Source organism: Pristis pectinata, chromosome 1, assembly GCF_009764475.1.
Source record: "Pristis pectinata isolate sPriPec2 chromosome 1, sPriPec2.1.pri, whole genome shotgun sequence".
In the NCBI taxonomy this organism is placed as follows: domain Eukaryota; kingdom Metazoa; phylum Chordata; class Chondrichthyes; order Rhinopristiformes; family Pristidae; genus Pristis; species Pristis pectinata.
Genome location: NC_067405.1, coordinates 128,010,346 through 128,036,409, shown reverse-complemented (window position 1 = coordinate 128,036,409; position 26,064 = coordinate 128,010,346). Strand labels below are relative to the sequence as shown.

Here is a 26,064-nt window from a genome sequence, read left to right as displayed (position 1 = left end):
ATGAGAATTTCACATTTTTAACACAGCTGTGTAGAAAATGAAGGGAAAATACAAATGTTATTAGGATAAAGCTATATCACAGAGTGGCTTCATGACCAATTTCTGGTTAAGAAAATAATAAAATGTGTATTAACTTTGTACTGGGATATGCAGAATTGGACTAATTTTCTGCATATGGGTTTTTGGCTCAGAACCTCATCCTCTGGAAGCATTGAAATGCCATTTGAGCACATCCACAGATTCCTGGTGTATATTGCTGCTGGGCAAAGCATCTTACCAGGACCATTCATTTTGGCCTTAATTGCATGTAAACTTGCTTTGTGATGCAAACCCCAGTTATAAGATCAATTCTCTGTAATTTTCTTAATTTTGAGTTAGCCTTCACAGCCTCTCCAAGAGATGTATTTTTATAAGATGGCTGCCCATGTGGTAAGTTCCTCCATTTAAAATTCTTTCTCTTCACTTTCAGCTTCTTCACCAAGAAAGAGGATTTATAAATACTGGCATAGAGTATAAGTAGTCATGAATAACCTTTGTAAAATACTGGTTCAGCCACACTGAAGCATGTGTTCAGGACTGGGTGCCATGCTTAGAAAAAATCTAAGTGTTTTAGAGAGGGTACAAGAGATTTACCAAAATGTTTCTAGGGATTATGTGGATAGACCAAGGAAGCTAGGTTGCTTTCCTTGGAACAGAAGCAATTGCAAGGAGAGATTTTTTAAATCTTGGGTACAGCATAAATAGAGAGAAATTATTCCCACTGACAATCAGGAACATAGAATTTGTTCCAAAGAAAGCATATGGCATGCTTGCCTTTATTAGTCAAGGCATTGAGTTCAAGAGTCAGGAAGTTATGTTGTGGATTTATAAAACTCTAGTTAGGCCGCATCTGGAGTATAGCATTCAGTTCTGGTCACCCAGTTCTGGTAAGAAGGATGTGGAGGCATTGGAGAGGGTGCAAAAGAGGTTTACCAGGATGCTGCCTGGATTAGAGGGCATGTGCTATAAGGAGAAGTTGAACAAACTTGGATTGTTTTCTCTGGAGCGGTGGAGGCTGAGGGGAGACCTGAAAGAAGTTTCTAAGATTATGAGAGGTATAGATAGACAGCTGGTATCTTTTTCTCAGGGTCGAAATGTCTAATACTAGGGGGCATGTACGTAAGATGAGAGGGGGTAAGTTCAAAAGAGATGTGTGGGGCAAGCGTTTTTACACAGAGAATGGGGTGTGCCTGGAATGTACTGTCAGGGGCGGTATTGCTGAGGCAAATACCATAGGGGCATTTAAGAGGCTCTTAGATAGGCACATGAATGAGCAGCGAATGGAGAGACATGGACATTGTGTAGGCAGAAGGGATTAGTTTAGTTAGGCATTTAACTACTGGTTTAATTAGTTTGGCACAACATTGTGGGCCAAAGGGCCTGTTCCTGTGCCGTACTGTTCTATGCTCTAATTAGATAATCAGCAGCAGAATTAAAAGTGACACAAGGAAAAATAATGTATGCAATGAGTGGTTATGGTGTGGATGACATGCAATGGGTAGTGATGGAGGCAGATTCAATTGCAGTTTAATAAGTATCTGAAAAGAAATAGTTGACATGACCATGGAGAGGAGGCAGGAGAATGGGGCCAGCTGGATTGATGTTACATAGAACCTGACAGGCTGAATGTTTCCTTTAATGATGTAATCATTCTGTAAAAAATATGAAGTGAGTTCACACATTTGCTTCCTGAAAATACCGATTTCAAATGCCATTGCTGAGTGTGGCACCTAACAAAGTTTCTGGATATTGAAAGTCTGACTGAAAACAGATAATGGTGGAAATGCTCAAAGGGCGAAACTGCTTCTGTAGAGAATACTGATGAGAGCCACTGACCTGAAATACTAACTCCATTTCTCACTTTAGAGATGTTGCCTAACTTGCTACACATTTTCAGTATTTCCTGCTTTTGCCCCATTGATGATTTCAGTGCTCTTTGTTTTTTGGGTAGAGAAGTGAAGACTTTCACGGGGATCTTGCTTTGATTACTATTGGGCCAAGCTAATCAATAGTGGCTTGGTGGGAAGCCATGCATCAGACTAACACCCATTTTGAGAAACTAATCCAATAGAAAGAATTATTCATAGCTTTGCGGGATATATTACACATATGGTTATATCCTAGTGGAATTAGCAATTTTTGTGCAATCCATTCCACTCGCTGGAGATTCATTTATTTTTCATCAATAAATGTGAGGCATTAAAGTCTTTAAATTCCAGAAAAAAATTCCTTTCCCCTGAGAAGGAGAGTAAGCCCTCTATCTTGGATCTACAGAAAGGCATTCACTCTGGCACGATGATGACTAGGACACTATAATACGTTATAGGTGATAACACAATACAACTGATGTTTCAAGGATTGATGAAATATGCTTGTTGGCTTTTTCAATCAAAAGAGAAAACTTACTTCCCCTGATATCAATTGTCACTGGCTGCAGCTTTTCTAGCACTTATAAGGATAATAATTCTAAGCTTTCTGATAAAATTCATGTGAATTTTGAAGCTGGAAGAATTTTCTCCAGTTTGCACATGCATTAAAACAAAGAAGTGACCAATCAGTATAGAAGCTGTTCACCAAAACTGGACCACTTTCAGGAAAAGCACTTCATCTTATGATTAGCCACATTCTAGCCTCAATAATGAGTTCAAAAATTTCAAATCACAATTACTTCTCCCAGTTACTTCTACAGTAGGTTTGGCTATGATCATTTACAGGTCCTCTCATTACCTTTCTCCTTGCACCATCATCCTTTTCATGAATTAATCACATATAAGGTGACTAGTAAAATGTTGAAGCAAATGTTGTCGATTATCATGCACTGTTACATTTGGTGATAGCTGTCAATTGTATCACATTACCATATATGGATACGAATGCCAATCATCTTACATGAATAGGAACACCAGTGCAAGGTGGCTGCAGATACATCAGTGGTGAATCATTTCTCAAAGGTTTATTGTTAAGCTGATTGTTGTTTAAGTTTATTGTACATAGGCACAAAGAATAAGGAAACTAGAGGTGAAAAATAGTTAGCAGAGGTAAAACCAACTATGCATGTTGAATTCCGTGCCCAGAGGCAGCCCATGGGTTTCAGCTGCTGCAATTCTAGGCTCAGTAAAAGATGGGCTGTGGAGTGTCCCTTCTATCACAGTGACTTAGTTAAGGTTAGGCGTGTGGAAGGGTGAGGAGGGTGAGGGGTTGGTAGTACAGTTTTGTGGGATATGACACAGCAGTGGTCCTTGTTATTTATATACAGCTCAGAGGAATACACCAGCTTCTCATGGCCATCAGTCATCTGTGACTTCACCTCCTTCCACTGATGGTTCTCAATAACATGCTTTGATAGTAGATTTAAAAGAATAGACTTTTTTCATACACAGGCTGATGGACTAGTAATTACCTATGCTAAGTTTACACAGTGAGTGGCTTTTCATTTCTGCTTCTAGCTGTGAAACTCTGCTGCTGTAAACCATGCATCTTTATACACCTCATTTTTGACATATCAGTGTTACCATGAGTCCTCCTGATGTATCTGTTGTTGAATCCTTTGAAAGCAGCTATTGTTATCTTCTTCACAGACACTTCTCTCAAGGAGTCTTCATAACTTACCTGTTCTCAAATCCTTTGAAAATGTGGATAACTATTTCTTATTTTTCTATCCCACAGTTAATGGATCCCCTTGCTACACAGGTCACTGAGGCTGTATTTTAACAGCTCACGCTTGATGTCTTCTCTGTCACTTATTTCCGTGTGCTTGCAATTTTTCCTAGCTAATCCTGACACATCAAAAGCTTACAAGTTTAACTTTCTCCTGTGGCATCACAAAACCAAGAGATTTTAACCTTTAATTCTCCAGGACATCATGATCTTCAGGATGATTAACGGTCCCAGTCTCAGAAACATGAATGAACCTAGGGTGTGCATCTCTGCACCTCATCCACCACTGAAACTGCATTACATATGCACAGGGATGTACAGTATAACTGAGTTCTAAACAGGCTAGTGAGGTCCAAAGAATGGCATAATTGGGCAAGTTGAAGGCCAACAAGGATGTTTTGAGGACTCCCAGTTAATTGCAATATGTCTATCATTGGGCAGCATAAATGGCCATGTTTGTCAGGATGTTGACAAATGCTTTGCCATGGCATTTAATAAACTCCATTGTGACATGAGTGGAGGTGGCACAAATTAAATATTGGAAGGCTGTCAACTCCATTGTGTGGATTTCAGGCATGACATGACAAATAACAAAAAGAACTAATCCTTTTATTGTAACTAAATGTTCCCTACCAGTGCATGGGCATGTAATCAAATAATTGATACTGGGCCATAGAAGGAAGTATCAGAGCAATGACCAAAGATTGGTCATTTGGGTAGATTTTGAGGTACGTTTCAGAGAAGAAAAGAAAAGATAAGATTTCTTTATTAGTCACATGTACATCGAAACACACAGTGAAATGCATCTTTTGCGTAGAGTGTTCTGGGAGCAGCCCACAAGTGTCGCCACGCTTTCGGTGCCAACATAGCATGCCCACAACTTCCTAACCTATACGTCTTTGGAATGTGGGAGGAAACCGGAGCACCTGGAGGAAACCCACGCAGACACGGGGAGAACGTACAAACTCCTTACAGACAGCGGCGGGAATTGAACCCGCGTTGCTGGCGCTGTAATAGTGTTACGCTAACTGCTACACTACTGTGCCTGGAGCATGGAGAAGGAATTAGGTGCCTGGCAGCTGAAAGCAGAGACATCAGTGTCATCAATAGTGGAGAGATTAAATTTGGAGATATTCAGGAGAACAGATAGAACAGATTGGAGGGAAGTAGGTGGGGGGAATGGCATTGATGAGATTGCTCTGAGAGCTGGTGAAGCCTGGAAGGGCCAAATAGTTGAATTCTATGCTGTAAAGAAATATGACAAAATTAGAGTGGTAAAGCTACTTTGGAAGGTTTATATCTCTGGTGGAGATTTCAGAAGTAGGAACGGATGAGGAGATGGAGGGATTTGAAAACAGGGCTTAGAAATTTAAAATCAACATTTTGCTTAACCAAGAGTCAATGCAGATCAGTGAACTCATGTGTAGAAACATTATGTGGGTTACTGCATGTGCAGTTTTGGATGACTTCAAAATGTAGGCTGGTCAGAAATAGAAGTAACAAAGGTATGGGTGAGGGTTTCACCAGCAGATGGGCTGAGTCAGGGTGAAGCTGAAATTGACAATCATAATGGTGTGGATCTGCAGCTCACCTCCAAGTGAAAATTGACTCTGTTTATGAGCAGATGGTTCAATCTCAGCCAGGTTTGGGTATATACTCGGCTTTAAAAACCGAGTGTGCTATGTAGTATTACTTGGAGATACAGTTGTCGCAGCCACTGCTGTCAGTTGGGAGCTTGCAGAATGTTTTGTTAGCAGCACTACCTCTTTTATTTGCTTTAACAAGCAGCAAGACTATAGACACAATATGATATCAACATAGCACAAGATATTGGTGACAAGTTGTAATGTTGCTGATTGGAGGGGTAGCAGAATAGTAAATATACAGCAGAGTTCTATGGTAGAATGGTGATGATGGTAGGCAGTGGAAGTGGCAGATAGAACAGTGAGGATGAGAGATATGAGCTGATTCTGCCATTTGCTTGTTGCTGTGCCTAAATCCTGGAATTGTTACTTTTAGCATTTAGGATTTTTGAGGATAGTGAAGTTCTGGTGAAATCATGCTCGGTGTGTCAGGACTGCAAGAAGGGAGGTGGCTGGGTCATCCCTTCCAGATGGTGCATGTTGATAGTTTTTCCAATTGGGAGGGGCAGCGGTTATTAGACAAAGGATCAAATAATCCATGAACCATTGGTTTACTTTGCTTCTACTTATGAACAGGACCACCACCAACTCCACCACAGAGCGTTCCCCAGAGCTTTGATGCTGATGGATCACTAGTTGTGGACACAGCTGAGATTGGTGAAGTGCAACCTGCAAAGACTAATGAAGGACAAGAAAAGGATCCAGGAGAGTGGGAAACACTGTGAGAGAGCTCCAACCATGAAGGTGTGAGGGATTGGCTAGATGGATCCATGGGAGCCAGGAAGCAAGTGATGAAGATGATGATAGAAGCAGATCAATCAGAATGTGCACATGACACTCAGGAAGGTGGTGACTGAGAACAGCAGATACAGGATGAGCATGAATTGGAGTTACAGGACAGATTCTATGATGCAGCTATTGCTGGGCAGCTCATGGGTCAGGAGACACCGGGACCCAACACAGCCTGAAGGGCAAGTGATCCACCAACATTCTGGGCACCTGATGTGAGGGCTTCATAGACAACTGACACACCTTCACACTTAAGAAGTCAAAGGCTACAGTGTCCAGTAGATTGACTGAGATTATAATTGGTTGACTTGATAACAGTCTGTACATTTGTAAATATTAAACCTATTGTATAGCTTAACATGTGTAAATAATTGATGGTTAAAGGGAAGCAGCATAGTCTACTGTCAGTGGATGTTTAATGACTAAATGTATCATCTGTTATGGCTTGGAGATATTGTAGCAGTCATTCCCTAGGCTTAGAGTTAACCACCTACAATAAAGGATGCAATGGCAGTAGCTCTACTTCATAAGCAGCAACACTGAAGAATCTACAGACATTCTAGTGAGCAGCCAGAGAAAAGGTCAGAGTCTAGGTAGGAAAGGGACTTTGTGAATAATATGAAAGACAATGATTGCTATACTTACTTGAAGGAAACCTCTGCTCATCCAATTCTGTAGGATAGATATGGAGTCTGACAATGTAAAAAAGGTGGAGGGGTCAAGGCATGGTGCTAAGACAGAGCAGGGTATCATCAGTGTAAATGTAGGAACTGATGCTGTGTTTTCATGAAATGTTGCTAAGTATGTAGATGAGAAGACCAAGGACCAAGGGCAGATCTGAGGGAACATGAGAGGGAATGGTGCAGAAGGGTGAAAAGAACTTACTGCTGGTGATTCTCTAGCTGTGACTGAATAGATAATATTAAAAAGGAGTATTAATATAAAACGTCATATGATAAACATATAGAACCCAGTCTAAATATGACATAAAATTTTGTGCCAAAATGTACACCTGCAGACATGGCTTGCAAATCCTTTCTCAGTGACCTGTGAAGGTAAGCATTCTACTGACTTCATCTTCAAGTATTATCTTGATGGTCAATTATACATATCAGTATCCCAGTGATATCAGTAACTGGACCTGGACCATGATGTATATCACCACTACTGATAATGCACCCTTAATATGTAAGGCAGGGCCATTAGGAATCAGCGATACTTCTTGCATTTATGTTTTGGGATGTAAAATTTAGCAGTGAGTAGAACAAAGATTTTCACTTACCACAATAAGCAGAATGACTGACAAAGTATAGTACAACGAATCCCTGAACACAGACCACTGAGTCAGATACACAATCTGAAAAGGACAGAAAGTAAAGTTACTTCAGAAGAATATGGAATTTCTCATGAGAACTTTTTGTGCTTTCCTTCCTGTGGTTACCTTATTTGCATTCAGTGCCTTTGGCACTTCTAATCAACATACCGATGCAGATATGACATGAGCCTTCAAACTTTCATAGAAATGCAAGGACACAAAGAACAAAAAGTGCCTTAACTCCTGTGTTTCCATGTCTTGCTTTATCATCGTGTTCTTTTATTCTTTCTTCTTATCAAATACCATTCTGCAGCCTAAATAGCAGGTATCCAATCTGCTGGCAGGATTTTGTCAAAGTCTCTCCTGAGCTTGCCACCAAGTGCTAAGAAGGGTGGAAAGGGGAATAATGAAACTCCTTACCCAGTAGTGCAGTGGGAGTACCTTCTCAAGATGGACTGCAGAGATTCAAGGCAGTGGCTCACCATCACCTTCTCAAGGGATTAGGGATGGGCAATAAATTGTGAAAATCAGAATCCCATTATAGCATTGGGCCCATTAGTGTACCTACAAACCAAGTGGAAGGCAACTTTACGCAGAGGAAATCATACTAGCATCAACCTCACTAAATGGGATGTTGCCCTTGGCACACCAGTTCATAGTGTGGCTGGTGTTCAATCATTGTCAGTCACAAGCCGAATAACATCACAGAGATGTTGCCTAGATGGGAGGGCTTAAGCTATAAAGAGAGATTAGATAGGATGGGACTGTTTTCCCCAGAACGTAGGAGGCTGAGGGGTGACCTTGTAGAGGTCTATAAAATTATGAGGGGCATAGATAGGATGGATAGTTATAGTCTTTCTCCAAGGGTATGGAAGTCTAAAACTAAAGCGTATAAGTTTAAGGTGACAGGAGAAAGATTTAAAAGGGATCCGTGGGGGATGTTTCTCACACAGAGGGTGGTAGGTACAAGGAACGAGTTGCCAAAGGAGGTGATAGAGACAGATACAACTACAATATTTAAAGAAACAGTTGGGTAGGTAGATGGATAGGTAAGGCTTAGAGGAATATGGGCCAAATGCAGGCAAATGGGACTAGCATAGATAGGCAACTTGGTTGGCATGGACGAATTGGACTGAACGGCATGAATGTAAGTCACACACCGCACTTGTCCTTCACTTGCACCTTTTGTGTGCAATCTGTGACATTTATTGTTTACAGAAAAAAAATAGGAGCATGTTGCACAGGTTTCAGAAATGAGATGGCAATTAAGGAATCTACACTGTCACATCACACAGCATCTGCCACTCACAGTGTTCAATAGTCAGTCTTACGCAAAATGATTCCCGGGTCCTCCCTTCATTGATCACAGCCTTTCTGTTCATAAGACCAGAAGACATACTGTAGGAGTAGAATTAGGCCATTCAGCCCATTGAGTCTTCTCTGCCATTCAATCATGGCTGATTTTTTTCCCCAACCTCCATTCTCCCCCTCTCTCTCTCCCCGTGACCCTTAACCCCCTTACCAATCAAGAACCTATCAATCTCTGCCTTAAATATACCCAATGACTTGGCCTACCACCCTCTGTGGCAATGAACTCCACAAATTCACCACCCTCTGGCTGAAGAAATTCCTCCTCATCTCAGTTTTACAGGGACATTGTTTTAATTTGAGGCTGTTTAGATGATTTCTAAGGTATAAGTTGCAGTCACTGTCCCTTCGACCAGCCTGCACCTTGCATTGGCTTGAGATCAGGTGGAACTGATGGTAGGATGGCTGCCTACATGTTTAGGAGACACAAGAGACTGCAGATGCTGAAGCAAAAAAATAATGCTGGAGGAATTTAGCAGGCCAGGCAGCATCTGTGGAGGGAAATGGACAGACAACATTTCGGTCAAGACCCTTCATCTGCCCACATATTTAGGCTGATGCTGTGACCCCCTTCTCTGTGTGCTTTCTCACACCTCTGGTAGCCTTCCTGCCACTGTGCGGTAACTGTCAGGGAGAGAGTTCTTTGAGCACTCACTCACTTCCCAGTGGTCAGCATGATAATGACATAACAGCTGGGAGATCTGCAGCAGCTCCTGATGGGAATGACATACAAATCCTGTTCCAGTGATTACCGATCAGTGGCTCTGACATCCACCATCATGAAGTACTTTGAGAGGCTGGTCATGGCACGCATCAACTCCAGCCTCCCAGACAATCTTGACCCACTGCAATTTGCCTATCGCCGAAACAGGTCTACAGCAAACGCCATCTCCCTGGCCCTACACTCAGCTCTGGAGCATCTGGACAGTAAAGACACCTACGTTAGACTATTGTTTATTGACTACAGCTTTGCCCTCAATACAATAATCCCAAGCAAACTTGTCACCAAACTCCGAGACCTAGGACTCAACACCTCCCTCTGTAACTGGATCCTTGACTTTCTAACCAACAGACCGCAATCAGTGAGGAAAGGCAGCAATACCTCCGGCACGATTATTCTCAACACTGGTGCCCCACAAGGCTGCATTCTCAGCCCTCTACGCTACTCCCTACACACTCATGACTGTGTGGCCAGATTCTGCTCTAACTCCATCTACAAGTTTGCAGATGATACCACCATTGTAGGCCATATCTCAAACAGCGATGGGTCGGAGTACAGGAAGGAGATAGAGAGCTTAGTGGAATGGTGTCATGACAACAATCTCTCCCTCAATGTCAACAAAACTAAAGAGCTGGTCATTGACTTCAGGAAAGGGGGCGGTGCACATGCATCTGTCTACATCAACGGTGCTGAGGTTGAGAGGGTTGAGAGCTTCAAGTTCCTGGGAGTGAACATCACCAACAGCCCGTCCTGGTCAAATCACATAGATGCCATGGCCAAGAAAGTTTACCAGTGCCTCTACTTCCTCAGGAGGCTAAAGAAATTCGGTTTGTCCCCTTTGATTCTCACCAACTTTTACCGATGCACCATAGAAAGCATCCTATCTGGATGTATCACAGCTTGGTACGGCAACTGCTCTGTCCAGGACCGCAAGAAACTGCAGAGAGTTGTGGACACAACCCAGTGCATCATGGACACCAGCCTCCCCTCCTTGGACTCTGTCTTTACCTTCTCGCTGTCTTGGTGAAGCAGCCAGCATAATCAAAGACCCCACCCACCTGGGTCATTCTCTCTTCTCTCCACTTCCATCAGGTAGAAGATACAGGAGCCTGAGGGCACGTACCACCAGACTTAAGGACAGCTTCTACCCCACTGTGATAAGACTATTGAACAGTTCCCTTACAGGATGAGATGGACTCTTGACCTCACAATCTACTTTGTTGTGACCTTGCACCTTATTGCACTGCACTTTCTCTATAGCTGTGACACTTTACTCTGTACTGTTATTGTTTCTACCTGTACTACATCAATGCACTCTGTACTAACTCAATGTAACTGCACTGTGTAATGAATTGACCTGTACGATCGGTATGCAAGACAAGTTTTTCACTGTACCTCGGTACAAGTGACAATAATAAACCAATACCAGTGCACAACACTGTGCACAACATCACACTGCATCTTTCAACTGCTCTTTGTCCAATTTCACAAATTTGTGTGGAGATCCAAGTGTGAATGTGTTATACACAGCGCATGTTTAAGGATGTAAGGAACAGAAGCAAGAGTAGGATATTCAGGCTCTCATTACCACTCCACCACTTTGTAAGATCATGGCTGATTGTTTATCTCAGTGACATTTTCCTTTCTCTCTTCTCCTCCCTCTCATCAGGCAGAAGATACAAAAGCCTGAAAGCACATACCACCAGGCTCAAGGACAGCTTCTATCCCACCGTTATAAGACTATCGAACGGGCCTCTTGTATAAAGATAAACACTTGACCTCACATTCTACCTTGTCATGGCTTTGCACCTTACTGTCTGCTTGCACTACACTTTCTCTTAACTTTAATGCTACGTTCTGCATTCTATTATTGCTTTTCCCTTGTACTAACTACTTTGATGTACTGATGTGGTGAAATGATCTGTATGGATGGCATGCAAAACAAAGTTTTTCACTGTACCTTGGTACAGGTTACAATAATAAACCAATTTACCAATTACCACACTCCATATATCTTGATTCCCTTAAGATTTATAAATCTTTTGGAAATCACCTTGAATATACTCAGCAAATGGGCCTCCTCAGCTCTCTTAAGTAGAAAATTCCAAAGAGTCGTTACCCTCTGGGCAAAGAAATTTCCTTTCATCTCTGTCCTAAATGGCCAACCCATTGAGTCTGAGAAACTTGGTTCTAGATACCTCGTGCCAGGGAAACATCAATGCCTGTCAAGCCCCGCATGAATTTTATATGTTTCAATGAGATCACCTCTCATTCTTACTCAACAGTATAGGTCTAGTCAGATTATTCTCTCCAAATAAGCAAGCCTGCTATCCTGGGAATCAATCTGCTGAACTTTCACTGCAATCCCTCTGTATCACAGGTATATGTTTCCTTAAATAGGGAGGCCAGACCTGTGCACAAGAGTCCAGAGGTGGTCTCACCAGAGCCCTACATAATTGAAGCAGAATTCTATCCTTCACCTCTCATTCTGTTTTTTTTAGTCTACCAAGAAAAGCTGAAACCCATTTTTCAAGCACACATGTCCACAATCCTACATTCAAAATATTAACAGTTTTAAAAACTTCTCTTGAATTTTCATATTATATTGCTGTACGGTTAATTCTCTATTACTTCATCAGGGCTATATACTTTGGAGCGCATTGGAGCTCACTCTGTAGTAAAATTATTAATTGTGGCAGAGGGTACCACTAATTCACTTCTTGAGGACTGAAAGGATTAGCACATAAGGAGCAGTTAATGAATTACAGTAATCTCAATATTTTAATTATCTGTCTGATGACTGCTATTACTGTAAATTCTATATAATTTTTCTATTAGTTATTGTAGAAAAAGCCACTACAATTTCAAATTTATCAGGCTAATTAGTAGAACACCATGAACAAGTGTGAGTAATTCCTGGTGCCAACTGAGAACATTTCCAGGATTCTGTGGAGGTGCAGTCCTCGCTTGAGGAAAAGTTACTTTACTGTGCATCCTCCTTTTTCTTCTTCTTAACATGAAAAAAAATCAAGCTTTGGCCTTCTTCCTGGAACTAAACAGGTGACTGAAACTCTGCTTTCTGACAAAATCAATACAGACCAACATTCTTTAAAAGCAAATGTCAATTGATTGCTGTTCTGAGGATTTAAGAATGCTGTTAACTGGTTATGTTGATTCCCATGTATTAAGACCATAAGATATAGGAGCAGAATTAAGCCTATCGAGTCTGCTCTGCCATTCAATTATGGCTGATTGTTTTTTTTTCAACCTCATTCTCCTGCCTTCTCCCTGTAACCCTTAATCCCCTTGCCAATCAAAAACCTATCAATCTCTGCCTTAAATACACCCAATGACTTGGCCTCCACAGCCCTCTGTGGCAACAAATTCCACAGATTCACCACTCTCTGGCTGAAGAAATTCCTCTTCATCTCAGTTTTAAAGAGATGTCCCTTTATTCTGAGGCTGCGGCCTTCGATCCTAGACTCTCCTACTAATGGAAACATCCTCTCTAATTCCATTCTATCCAGGTCTTTCAGTATCTGGTAGGTTTCAATGAGGTCCCCCCTCATCCTTCTGAACTCCATCAAGTACAGGCCGAGAGACATCAAACGCTCCTCATAAGTCAAGCCCTTCATTCCTGGGATCATTCTCGTGAAACTCCTCTGGACCTTCTCCAGAGCCAGAGCATCTTTCCTTAGATATAGGGCCCAAAATTGCTCACAATATTCCAAATGCAGTCTGACCAATGCCTTCTAAAGCCTCAGCAGTACATCCTTGCTTTTATGCTCTACTGTTCTCAAAATGAATGCTAAGATTGCATTTGCCATCTTTACCCTGATTCAACCTGCAAGTTAACCTTTAGGGAATCCTGAATTAGGACTCCCAAGTACCTTTGCACCTCCCATTTTTGAATACGTTCTCCATTTAGAAAATAATTTACACCTTCATTCTTCCTACCAAAGTGCAAAACCCCACACATCCCTATGCTGTATTCCATCTGCCACTTCTCTGCCCACTCTCCTAACCTGTCCAAGTCCCTCTGCAGACTCACTTCTCCCACGACACTACTTGTCCATCCATATATCTTGGTATCGTCTGAAAACTTGGCCACCAATGTCATCAGTTCCTTCATCCAGATCATTAATGTATAAAGTGAAAAGTTGTGGTCCCAACACTGACCCCTGCGGAACTCCACTGGTTACCGGCAGCAATCCTGAAAAGGACCTTTTTATCCCCACTCTCTGACTTCTGCCAGTCAGCCAATCTTCTATCCATGATAGTACCTTGCCTCTAATACCATGGGTTCTTAACTTGTTTAGCAGCCTCGTGAGCAGCACCTTGTCAAATGCCTTCTGAAAATCTAAGTAAATAACATACACTGATTCTCCTTTGTCTAACCTGTTTGTTACCTCCTCAAAGAATTCTAACAGATTTGTCAGGCAAGATATCTCCTAACTGAAATCATGTTGACTTCACCTTATTTTATCATGTACTTCCAAGTACTCCAAAATTTCATATTTAAAATGGACTCTAAAATCTTACCAACCATTGAGGTCAGGCTAACCGACCTATGATATCCTGTCTTATGTCTTCCTCCCTTCTTAAACAGGGGTGTCACATTTGTGATTTTCCAGTCCTCTGGGACCCTCCCTGTCTCCAGGGATTCCTGAAATATCACCACTAATGCTTTCACAATCTCTTCAGCTATCTTTTTCAGAACTCTGGGGTGTAGTCCATCTGGTCCAGGTGATTTATCCACCTTCAGGCCTTTCAGCTTCCCCAGCACCTTCCCCACCACCTGGTAATGGCCACAACACTCACCTCTGCCCCCTGACTCTCTTGATGTTCTGGCATGTTACTGGTGCCTTCCACTGTGAAGAATGATGCAAAGTACTTACTTAGCTCCTCCATCATTTCTCTGTTCCCTGTTACTATTTCTCCAGCGTCATTTTCCATTGGTCCAATATCCACTCTAGCCTCTCTCTTACCCTTTGTGTATCTAAGTATTTGTACTTTCCTTTAGTATTATTTTGTTTCCGTCTTTTACTTGAAAGAGATTAGAAGACAAAAGGCCTATCAGACCATTAAATCTCTTCTTGCAAATACCATTTATGATTTGTTATGTACTTTCTCCAGATATTTAACATTAAGAAAATATTGCACAGATGGGACCATTCTTGTTTCTGAGTCACAAGGCTGTGGGCTCAAGTCCCTCTTCAGAGATTTAAGCCAGTGTTCTTTTTGTTCAGCTTCCCTTACAAGGAGTTAATCAATCATTGCTACTTTTTCTTCAGACAATGAAATTAAAGCCAGTTTGGTAAGTACTGCTTATCTTTTGGTTTGCACATTTTGTCGTCTAGACAAATGTACAGAACAAGATCCCCAAAACAGCAAATTAAAAGATGAAAGGAGAAATGTTGAAAAGGATACTGTTACAGACTCTGTATGTTTCTGAGCTTTCAAAATAGGGCAGATGGGAATATCAAATCACAAAAGCCTACGCACTTTTAAAGAATACAAAGATAGACATCAAGAAAAATTTTACTTAAAATTTAAACTTCATTTCCAGAAAAGATTGTTTTGCGATGAGGAAATCTTTGTCATAAGACATTGATGAAGCATAATCCATAACTTATTTTTAATGTAAAATAACGTATATAAAATAAGAAGATCCTGAGCCACACAGCAGTTATGAAAGGTAATAATGTTTGCTTTAAGTTATAGAGAGAACTAAACATTCTGAGTAACAGGCTTGGTTCTAATAAGAAGGTTTTCTGCTGCAGGATAGAATTGTACCTTTTTTATTATTTCTATCAGTCCTCACCATTATTGAAGGAAATAGTGAAATGTTACTCTTTATTTTTCTTTGGTGTTATTCAGCTATTCTATGTCAAAAATGCAAAATGCAGAACACAAACAAAAGAGGAAGGAAGCCTGGCCAACATCAACCTACAGGCCAGTACACTTGGCATCACACAAATTATAACACATTTTGGTTGGGCAATTTCCTAAATGCTGGAATGTTATTCTGCTACAGTCAAAAACTGGATAATACAGTTCAAGGACCAGACCTCTTAACTAGCATCACTCTGCTGTTATTTATACAGGAGAATCAGCCCTGGCAAGAAATTACTTTCATTATGTCCCCAATTAAAATGATACACCTATAAAAGTCAATGTTATTTTGTTTATCAGCTCCCAGCAGGATAGTGGGTTGAAGGTCAATAAATCCTAGCCTCATAAAGAAACAAGCCCCTTGCAGATTCAGCATGGACCAAAAGTCATTCAATGGTAAGAAGTATTTTCAAGCTACGGTTCCTTATTTTGGCTTCAAGGATTAGTTTAGATTGAGATTCATTTTCAATGCAGACATCATGGGTCGACAGACCTGTTCTCTATGTTCTTAGAGTATCGAAGGATAATCTGATTGAAGTATACAGAATTTTGACAAGATTAAATAGAATAAAGAGAACCAATGTCCTTTGCTGTTCAAAACAGGGGGCATAATATTAACATAAGGCCTTTCAGGAGAGAAATCAAGAATTTCCACACAAAGCGCAGGGGAAATCCCAAACTTTCTTCCACTGCCTAGGCTGGAGCAAAGTGGAGATCAATAGATTTTTCAGATAAGGATATCAAGATAGCAGAGTGGTTAAAATTTGTGGAATAAAAATCCAGAGGGACTAAGACCTTAGATATGAATCTGAATTCCACCAAAACATCTGGGATATTTAAACCATTAATTAATTAATTTCTAGACTTAGATGTCATGTTTGTAATGGACGTTATGAAAATTACAGCCATAAGATTCCACCTAGTTCACTAATTGCCTATAGGGAGAGGAATTTGCAGTTTAGTCCATGTGATCCATGTTACAATATTCTTGAGTCTTAGCTAACCTCTGAAATGGGCCAGGTAGCCGCTTGATTCAAGCGCAGATAGGAATGGACAATGAATTCTGGCCTTGCCAGTAAGTGCAAATGAAGTTCATAACCTGTAAAAGCTCTAGACTGCTTTTGATATTCTGAGGTGATGGAAGTAGCATAGCAAGTGATTACGTTGGACCCAGTAATAAGATTGTTGCAAAACAAACAGAAATGATCAGAATACTCAGCAGGCCAGACATCATGTGTCGAGAGAGAAATGGAATTAATCCTTCAGGTTGGTGACCGTTCATCAACCATATTAGATTCTAATGTAAGGCTATCGACTTGAAACGGTAACTCCATCTCTCTCTCGCCATAGATGCTGACTGACCTATTGAGTTTTATTTCAGATTTCCAGTATCTGCAGTTTTTGTCTTTGCATTAAGATTGATGCAGCTGGAGTAACTGTCTTCTTTCATTCTTCATAGTTCTGCAAGAGTAGCTTAATAAATAGGAAACCATTTTTCAGAATGTATGGGGCAGATTCACTTGAGGGGAAATAACAGTAGAACAACTGAAGGTGAGTCAAAAACCACTTTCTCAGACCCATTTCCCTCATTCTTTATCAATCTGAACTTTAACTCCGTTTCTCTCTCCAAAGATGCTCTTTGATCTGCTGAGCATTTCCTGAAATTTTCATTTTATTTCAGGCTTTCAGAATCTGCAATTTTCTTTTCTGGCAGGTACCGGGGCAGAGATATGCGAACAGGTGGCATACACACCTGTCTGCCCCTGTCTCCCCAGGGAAATTAATACTGGAGTTGGTATGTAAGCTTTCAAGAACTTCCATTCTGAACAAACATAACAAGCTGGTAATGTTTTCAATTTTTACTCATTATTTTTCAACAGGACTATTTTCAATAGGACCAACCTGTCCTGCAAATAGTCCGCAGACACCAATGATACACAGAATGTTAAATACTGCTGAACCAACAATAGTTCCAACTCCAACGTCTCCATGGGTGATAAAGACACCTACAGAAACATAAAAGAAAGTGTTACTTTGCACTTGCTTTACTAGACTTCATTATAAGAAAAGTAAGAAATAATAATTGTATTTCTTTCAGAGATTCAAGTGATTAGGTTGATTTGCAAACTTTGCAAATGCAGCTACAGCTACAAACTACAGATAACGGCAATGACAACTGATTTGTTTGTGCACAAAATTAAATGAAATATAACTCAGCCTATTGATGAAATCGAGAATACAATCCAAAGAATGAACTCCGAAATAAGAATCAGGGGAGGGTCCCATTTTAAATGGATCATTTCCCAAGGGGATGGAGTTTCATGAAACTCACTTGGATTTGGGAAGAACTGGTCTGTGTTCCGCAAGGCGAAATGGGAAGGTCCAATAAACGTTGTGTGAAAATTTACAAGCACTTCATGAAAATCTAAATTACCAGTAGCTGAGAGGAATTTCCTGGACAGTGATATTCGCATACACATCACTCTTGTAGTTAAATGTTAGAGGAAAACAAATATTTTTTTTCTCTGTTAAAGTGGAAAGCACTGGAAATATCAGCTGGTCAGGCAGCATTTGGCAGAAAGAAAAACAGGGTTAACTTTTCAGGTCAGTGATGTTTCATTGGAATTGAAATGTTAATTCATTCTTCTCTCCACAGATGCTGCCTAACTGCTGAGCATTCCCAACATTTCTATTTTATTTTATTTTATTTCAAATTTAGAGCAACTGCAGTATTTTGCATTTGTACCAGAGGATTTATTAAGAGTGTGGGGACATTACCAATGACTGAAGCAAACAGCTCAGGTGCTGAGCTTCCAGCAGCCATGAAGGTGGCACCAGCTACATCTTCATTCAAATGTAATCTCTACATTAAAAAAAAAGAGAAGTCATCACAGGACATCACAAATATTCAGATACACAAACAATTACACCTTCTCAGACCTCAGATTTTTAGAACACAATAAATTTTCAATATGTTCCTACTGATCTGTTAACTTGAGGATAAGTTTAAATTTAAAGTATAGTTGATCAATCATCATTTTTATTGTCTATTCTGTAATATTTTTGGTGAGTTGTCAATCACTCTATTCAGCTGCTGATGTCTATACTATTCATATTATTGTTTTATACCTTTGTAGGAATTGTCTTTTTATGGTTAGTGTGATCTTAGCTAAACAGACTAATTTCTAAAGACCTAGACAATCAGCTTAACTTGGACTTTACAGGGCCAGCTTGGCTTTCCCATCCCAGTTGCTCTGCACCTCTGGATCCAGCTAGAGTACCATGATGTGGCTGAAGGTTTCACTTGGGCACACGGTTCGAACAAATTGTTCTGTAAGTTTGTCCACGGAACAGCACAACCTTTGGTTGATTGAGGAAAAGGGTATTTGAAGATCAAGATCTCAGACCTGACAAAAAACTCATGGTCTATTGTGCATAAGTGATCCCTGTCCTCCTATACACTTTCGAGACCTGAACTGTCTACAGCAGTCATCTTAAAGCACTAGAAAAAGACCAATGCTGTCTCCAAAAAATTCTCCAAATTCACTGGAAGGATAAATGAACCAACGTCAACATCCTCTCTGTGATCAACAGCCACAGCACTGAGGCTCCAGTTACTCTCCATCAGCTAAGTCGGACTGTCCACATCTATTGCATAACTGGCACCAGACTCCAGGGAGGAGATCACCAGGTGAATGGAGAAAAGGATTCAATGATGTGCTTAAGCCCCTTGAAGAAATGCAACATCCTCAGTGACTCTTGGGAATCTCTGGTCCACGGTCACTCAAAATAGAGAAAGAACGTTCAAGTTGGTATTGAGAGCCTCAAAGCCATTCATCAGGTGCACATAGATGCCCTGTGTAAGCACTGGAAGGAGCGTACCACTTCACAAACTACCCATCCACCTGTCTCGTCAGCCACCTTCTGCCCATCTGCGGAAGAGTCTGCATTTCCCATAGTAATTTCGTTAGCCCCTTCAGAATCCACAAAATTGAAGTGATTGAGGGTGATCCTTGTTCCTAAAGGCGACATTGGTAAACTACACCAAAGACATGACTTCAAACTGTATCTCTTCAGATCTATCAAAACAACCTCTATTTAATCTTTTTTGATAATATATGCAAACACATACTCTGAATGAGGACACACTTACTTATTTGTTTTTCCAGATCTGCGTGTCACTATCAAGGCCAGCATTTAATCAGTGGTTAATGCATAATATGAGTTTCAGGCACAATATTTTTTATAATGCTCTCAATGTCTTAAGTCAATGCATGTCAACATACCTCACATATTTTTTCTAAGGCTGGAACAAAGAAATCATCACAAACTATAGCCAGTGCGTAAAACATATACACGGCCTGTAAAGAGAAAACAACAAATGTCAGTCATATTTCCCAAAAATGCTTTTTCTCTTGAAGATTACAACATTTACCTCCTCATCTCAAAAACGGCTTTTGCCTTGATTTCTGTTTGTATCCTGAAGGCATAATTGGCCTGGCCATCGATTGTATTTTATCCATTTATAAGTGTAACGTAAATGTTATGCAATCTCAGTGGATATCTCCTGGGAGATACTGGATGTCGGCTTCTCCAATATAGGGTTGTGAAACTTGCTACTGAGAAGCAATCCACTTCGTTAACTATTTTAACAATCGCCCCACCCATGTCAATGAAAAACCAGGACAACAAGATGGAACGAAACATATAGGTACATATTATGATCTGGGTGGAGTAAAGCTAACACCATTCTGCTTTTCTTGGTATGCCACTGATATGATTTACATCTGCTGCTGCAATTCTGGAAAGACCCTGTGAATGGAGGTGCAGGTGTGCAAACCTTTAAAATCCACTGTGTCTGGGAGCTCGGTTGTGCTTCCAATACTAATATCTCACCATTTGGGTATATTTTTGTTGTTTTCCTCTGAAATGATGCACATTGAAGGAAAAGGTCAAACAATTTTCTCAAATTCACTTTGGATAGACAGTGAATGGAAGAGCTCTGAAGATCTTTCTCCAGCCTTAACTTTAGTGCCAAAAATAAATCAAGAGTAACAAGCTACCCAGCTGAAAACTGTAGAGTACGCACAGAAAATTATGGATCATATTGGTATTATTGGTATTGGTATTAGTTTATTATTGTCACTTGTACCGAGGTACAGTGGAAAGATTGTCTTACAAACCGATCATACAGGTCAATTCATTACACAGTGCAGTTTCATCGAGTCAGTACAGAGTGCATTGATGTAGTACAGGTAAAAACAATAACCGTACAGAGTAAAGTGTCACAGCTACAGAGAAAGTGCAGTGCAATAAGGTGCGAGGTCACAACAAGGTAGATCGTGAGGTCATAGTCCATCTCATTGGATCATAGGTTGACACAATAAAACTTTGGAGTATAAAAATAAATTTGTTCCAAATAATTACAGCTCAGGAAAATTGCACACTCTTACATGCTACTAAATTCTATTGCATGTGTATTGCAGAAAAAGTTATGAACATTTCAATGGTTATCTTCTGGAGCACTGGAATGAATACATAGCCTCAAAGGAACTAGTCAGTTCTCTCAGCGAGAAGTTCATAAGAGGAAGCAGAGGTAGCAAATTTTATTTTTAGTAACTGTCGGCTTTTTTACCTTTGTTTGGTCAGGCAAACAATGCTTGCTGCTGTCTTTGGGAAACGATCATCTTAACTATTTTAACAATCACCTTATCGATGCAAATTGGATAAGAATGTTAATTAATTCTTGAGGACTTCAACGACAGAAATACAAACCGATTTATTTCAAAGCCTACAATAAACCAGACATTCAGACAAAAAAAGCATATTTTTATTTAAGATATTTCTTTACAGGAATGCCAAAGTAGTGAGGCATGAATTTGCATTGTAAATTGCTGTTAGTTGCTTGCTGTGAGTTAAATTGAGTGCATTGGAAGTTATATTGAACAATCTGAACTGACATCTTTTTTAAAATAGTGTGGATGCTGGAAATTACAAACAAAATAAATAGCAACCTTTCAACTTAGTCATAATAATCCACATCACTTTAAACAAATTTATCCTCCTAGCGCTAAAATAAGGCCCTGAATATTAGGTTAGCCATATTTAGCAGCATTTTGATCATGACCAGCTAGCATTGAGCAGACAGCCAAGTATGTGGCCTCTCCTCCAAAGAAATGATACAGTACAGCATTGAAAATAGCAGTGCACTAATTACTCCATTACTTCTACTCCCAGTGTGGCCACCATCATTTTTGTTGGAACCAGCAGATAACATTGAGTTTAAACAACTGAGGGTGCAAAAAGTGATGAGAAAAACTAACCTCAGGTCTTCTGTTGAAAGGGGATTAGGGCAATGCTGGGAACACTTTCACTGAGAAAGTTGTGACACCTTCTATGCAGCAGGTATCAAACTCCAATTGGTGTAAATGCAACCCTTCACTGCCGGGTGGGTGTGCATCATTTTGAAGTCTGCAGCCAGTAGTCTGAAAGGCTCGAGGCTGTGTGGACACACATAGGCCTGATTTCAGGAATGCAAGTACATTGCAGAAAAATGTGCATGTATGCATGTGAGGACCTGTTCATGTATGCAGACAAGATCTAGAGTGTATGTATGCAGACAAGATCTAGAGTGTATGTATGCACACAAAGACCTAATTTTATGTATAGTATGTGGCGTGAATCCATGTATGCACACATGGGTCTGACTTACATACAAATATAAAAAGAAGCAGGAATAGACCATACAGCATCTCTAGCCTGATTCAGCATTCAATTAGTTCACGGCTAATCTAGACTTTATCTCAACCTTACATTCATGCTCTCCATGACCTTTGACCCAAATTTTATCCGAAATTCTCTCTGTCTCAGCCTTGAATATACTTAATGGTTTGGCCTCCAAACTCATTTAAAGAACAAATTCCTCCTCATCTCCATCTTCAATGGGCAGCCTGTTATTCATAAACCGCACCCCCTTGTTCTATTTTTCCAGAAGGGGATATATTCTCTCAGCATTATCTCTCAAGCTCCCTTGGAATCTTGTATGTTTAAATGAGATCATCTCATTCTCCTAAACATCAGTGAATGTAGGCCCAGACTGCTTGATCATCCCTAATAAGACAGCCCCTGTGTTTCAGGCGTCAACCTGGTGAACCTTCCTGAACTGCCTCCAATGCAAGTGTTCTGTCTTCATTCAAGCAATATTCTGCTTTTCTACCCTTCCCACCAAAATGGATAACCTCCCATCTCCTCACTGCCAAATTTTTTGCCCACTCACTCATCCTACACTGCATCCTCTACACAACTTGCTTCACCAGCTGTCTTTGTGCCATCAGCAAATTTGACTCCAACGCACCCAGTCCCTACATCTAAGTCAATGCATAGATTGTATAAATAGTTGGAGCCTCCGCAATTACCCCATGGCAGCCAACTAGCTACAGCCTCCAAACCTAAAATTATCTATTTATTCTGGCATGCTGTCTTCTGTTAGATTGTCAGTCCTCTATAAATGCCTATATATTACAACCCCTGCTTATCAGTGTATCCACCATCCCTGCAGTTATTTCCTTCAAGACCCCAGAATGCAGAGGACCATCCAGGGGATTTATCAGCCTTTGGTCACAATAGACTGCCTATTACTTTTTTCCAGGAATAATGATTGTTTTAGGATTCTCTGCCACTCCCACTCCATAATTTTCTATTATTGTTGGAATGCCATTGGTATTTTTTAGAGCTATAGAGTCTGAGACTTTTACAGCACAGAAACAGGCCCTTTAGCCCATCAGGTCCATGCTGACCATCAAGAACACCTTTACACTAATCCTATTTTATTCTTCTCACACTTCCCTCAATTTCCCCAGATTCTACCTCTTGTCAACACTATATGGGCAATATTACAGTGGCAAATTAACCCACCAACCCACATGTTGGAGGAAACTGGAGAAACCTATGCAGTCACAAGGAGAATGTGCAAACTCCACACTGACAGCACTGGAGGTCAGGACTGAACCTAGGTCACTGCAGCTGTGAGACTGTGTCATTGTGCTGCCCATTTTTGTCATGGTGGCAGATATAAACTATTTATTCCAAGTCTTTGCTGATCCAAGTATTCATGTCCAGGTATGCATGCATGATTCTAAGTGCATGTTTACGCACAGAGTCACAAGCCCAGGTGTGTCCATGCAGACCCAGGTTCAAGTATGCCTGCATGTGCATACTAATTGTGATGAAGTGTCTTTGACCTAAAACATTAACTTTGTTTCTCTTTCTGCAAAACTGCTGCTGAACCTGCTGAGTGCTTCAGCATTTTCTGTTTATATTTTAGGTTTCCAGCATCTGCAATTTTTTGACTATCTACGTATACACAGTCTGAGTCCAGGAATGAATATACACAGTTCCAAGTCTGGTTATGCACACATAGTCCTGTGTCCAGGAATGCATGCACGTTTCTGAGTCAGGTAGGCATACAGTGACCCGAATGCAGATATGCATGGATTGTCCTGAATCCAGGTAAACACGCACAGTCCCATGTTCAGTTACCCAGATGTAACAATGAAGTCCCCAGAGAATCAAATATTTTTATAAATTACCAGACACTCCAGATCACGCCCAGTGAGGTTGGACACACTGTGGAAAATGAAAGCTCATGGTGTAGGAGGTAAAATATTGGTGTGGATGGAAGATTGGCTGGAAAACAGGAAACAGCAGGCATAAAGGGATCCTTTTCTGGTCAGCAGGATGCTAAGAGAGGTGTGCCACAGGGACCAGTGCTGGGGCCTCAACTATTCACAATTTATATAAAAGATTTGGATGAAGGCAGTGAAGGTGTGATTGCTAAATTTACTGATGACACAAAGCTAGTTAGGAAAGTAGAATGGGCAAAGATCTGGCAAATGGAATATAATGTGGGAAAATGTGAAATTCTCGATTTTGGCAGGAAAAATAAAAAAGCTTATCCATTTGGCAAGAGGCCGTGGAGCTCCGAGATGCAGTGGGATCTGGGTGTCCTAATGCATGCTTCACAGAAAGTTAATGTGGAAGAACAGCAAATAATTAGGCAAAATTATTTGTTTCCCAAATAATTGGGCAAGCTAACAAAATGTTATTGTTTATTGCTGGGAGAATTGAATGCAAAAGCAGGAAGTTAATGTTTCAGTTATAAAGAAGAGTGATGAGACACTACTGGTCTCCTTATTTAAGGAAGGATGTGGATGGGTTGAAGGCATTTAACAGAATGCCTACTCAACCAATATCTGGAATGGTGGGCAGAAAGGTTGGAAAGGCTAGGCTTGTATCCACTGGAGGGTTAGAAGGGAGCTTGACTGAAACATATAACGTCCTGGATTTGGAGAAGATGGTTCCTCTTCTGGGCGAATCTAGAACTAGGGGGACACTATTTAAAAATAAAGGGACCCTCACTTAAGATAGAGGTGATACAATCTTTTTCCCCCCTCAGAGGGTTGTGAGTCTTTGGAATGTTCTTCCTCAAAGTGTGGTGGAAGCAGAGTTTTTGAATATATTTAAAGCAAATATAGATAGCTTCTAGATAGGAAAGGCGATGAAAGGTTATGGTGAGTAGATTGGAACATGGAGCTGAGGTTACAATCAGATTAGCTACGGTTATACAGGCTTGAGGGACCCTCTGGCCTATTCCTGCTCCTAATTCATATGTTCATCAATCTGTTTGTTCCCAGCTTCTTTTTCTTAGAAGCTCTACACATTGGCATTGTAGGTGGGGACCTGGAAAAACAATCCCTGAATTCTGGCGTCATCTGAAATCTGTATTCCACATCTTGAAGGAAGCATTGGAAGTTGGGTAGCAATTCAAGGACACAGATCGTGGGATCCTGGTCTTTGTTCCATTTTCCTATTGGCTGTAATCCAGGAATAGTCAGTTTCCAGGGGCAAAGGTGATTCCAATATCTCTCCTTTCTCATTAAGACAAGAAGTTATAGTGCTGGAGATGTGTGGTCTCAGTGTTGGCATCAAGCATCCTTGTGTCAGTTGCTGCCAGACAAGACAGCTTTGCCCAAAAATTAGGAAAGGAAGCAGTCAGTACATATTGTGGCATTGCATAGTTTCATCGCCTGTCATTGTTGGGATGAAGGGGGTAAAATTTGGGATTTTGTCGCTGACTTAGGGTTAGGCTTCTGCTCCTAGCTTCACAAACTAAAATCAAGTTACTATTATGAAACTCTTCTCTTAAAATGGAACAAGGACGATGGCTTTCAATTCAACATATTCAACAGGCCGAAACAGGCCGAAGGGCCTGTTTTGTGCTGTATGGTTCTATGTTATAATTACATCACTGTTGCTGTGCTTGTTGGTTGTGGAAATCCAAAACTAAGGTTCAAATGTACAGTAAACTAAGTACAGTAACTAAGACAGTAGAGAGTATTGTGGCATTGCCAGAGTACCTTTCCCAACCTTTCTCAGAGCTGAAGCAGTGATACCTGCTGTGAAGTCACTGTTATATTGTAAGAAATTAGCAATCAATTTATGCACAGCGAGACTCCACACAGAGCAATAAATTTATGACCTGGAATTTCCCCACTGCTTGCTTGCCTGCTAAATCAACTCTTACCTTGTGCTGGGGAGAATTTCCTGAGTGAAACCAGCTCTCAAGAAACTTGCGTAGT

At 40.7% G+C, this 26,064-nt stretch overlaps 1 protein-coding gene across 1 annotated transcript in view; it reads right to left on the bottom strand.

Annotated features, from left to right (window-relative positions):
* LOC127571654 (sodium/potassium/calcium exchanger 4-like) overlaps window positions 1–26,064 on the bottom strand; it is a 90,722-nt gene that overhangs the window by 51,093 nt on the left and 13,565 nt on the right. The window contains exons 3-6 of the mRNA XM_052018276.1: window positions 19,714–19,788; window positions 18,206–18,290; window positions 17,330–17,433; window positions 7,411–7,485 (exon numbers count right to left, since the gene is read on the bottom strand). Coding sequence (XP_051874236.1) covers window positions 7,411–7,485; window positions 17,330–17,433; window positions 18,206–18,290; window positions 19,714–19,788 — 339 coding nt within the window. The remainder of the gene's footprint in view (window positions 1–7,410; window positions 7,486–17,329; window positions 17,434–18,205; window positions 18,291–19,713; window positions 19,789–26,064) is intronic.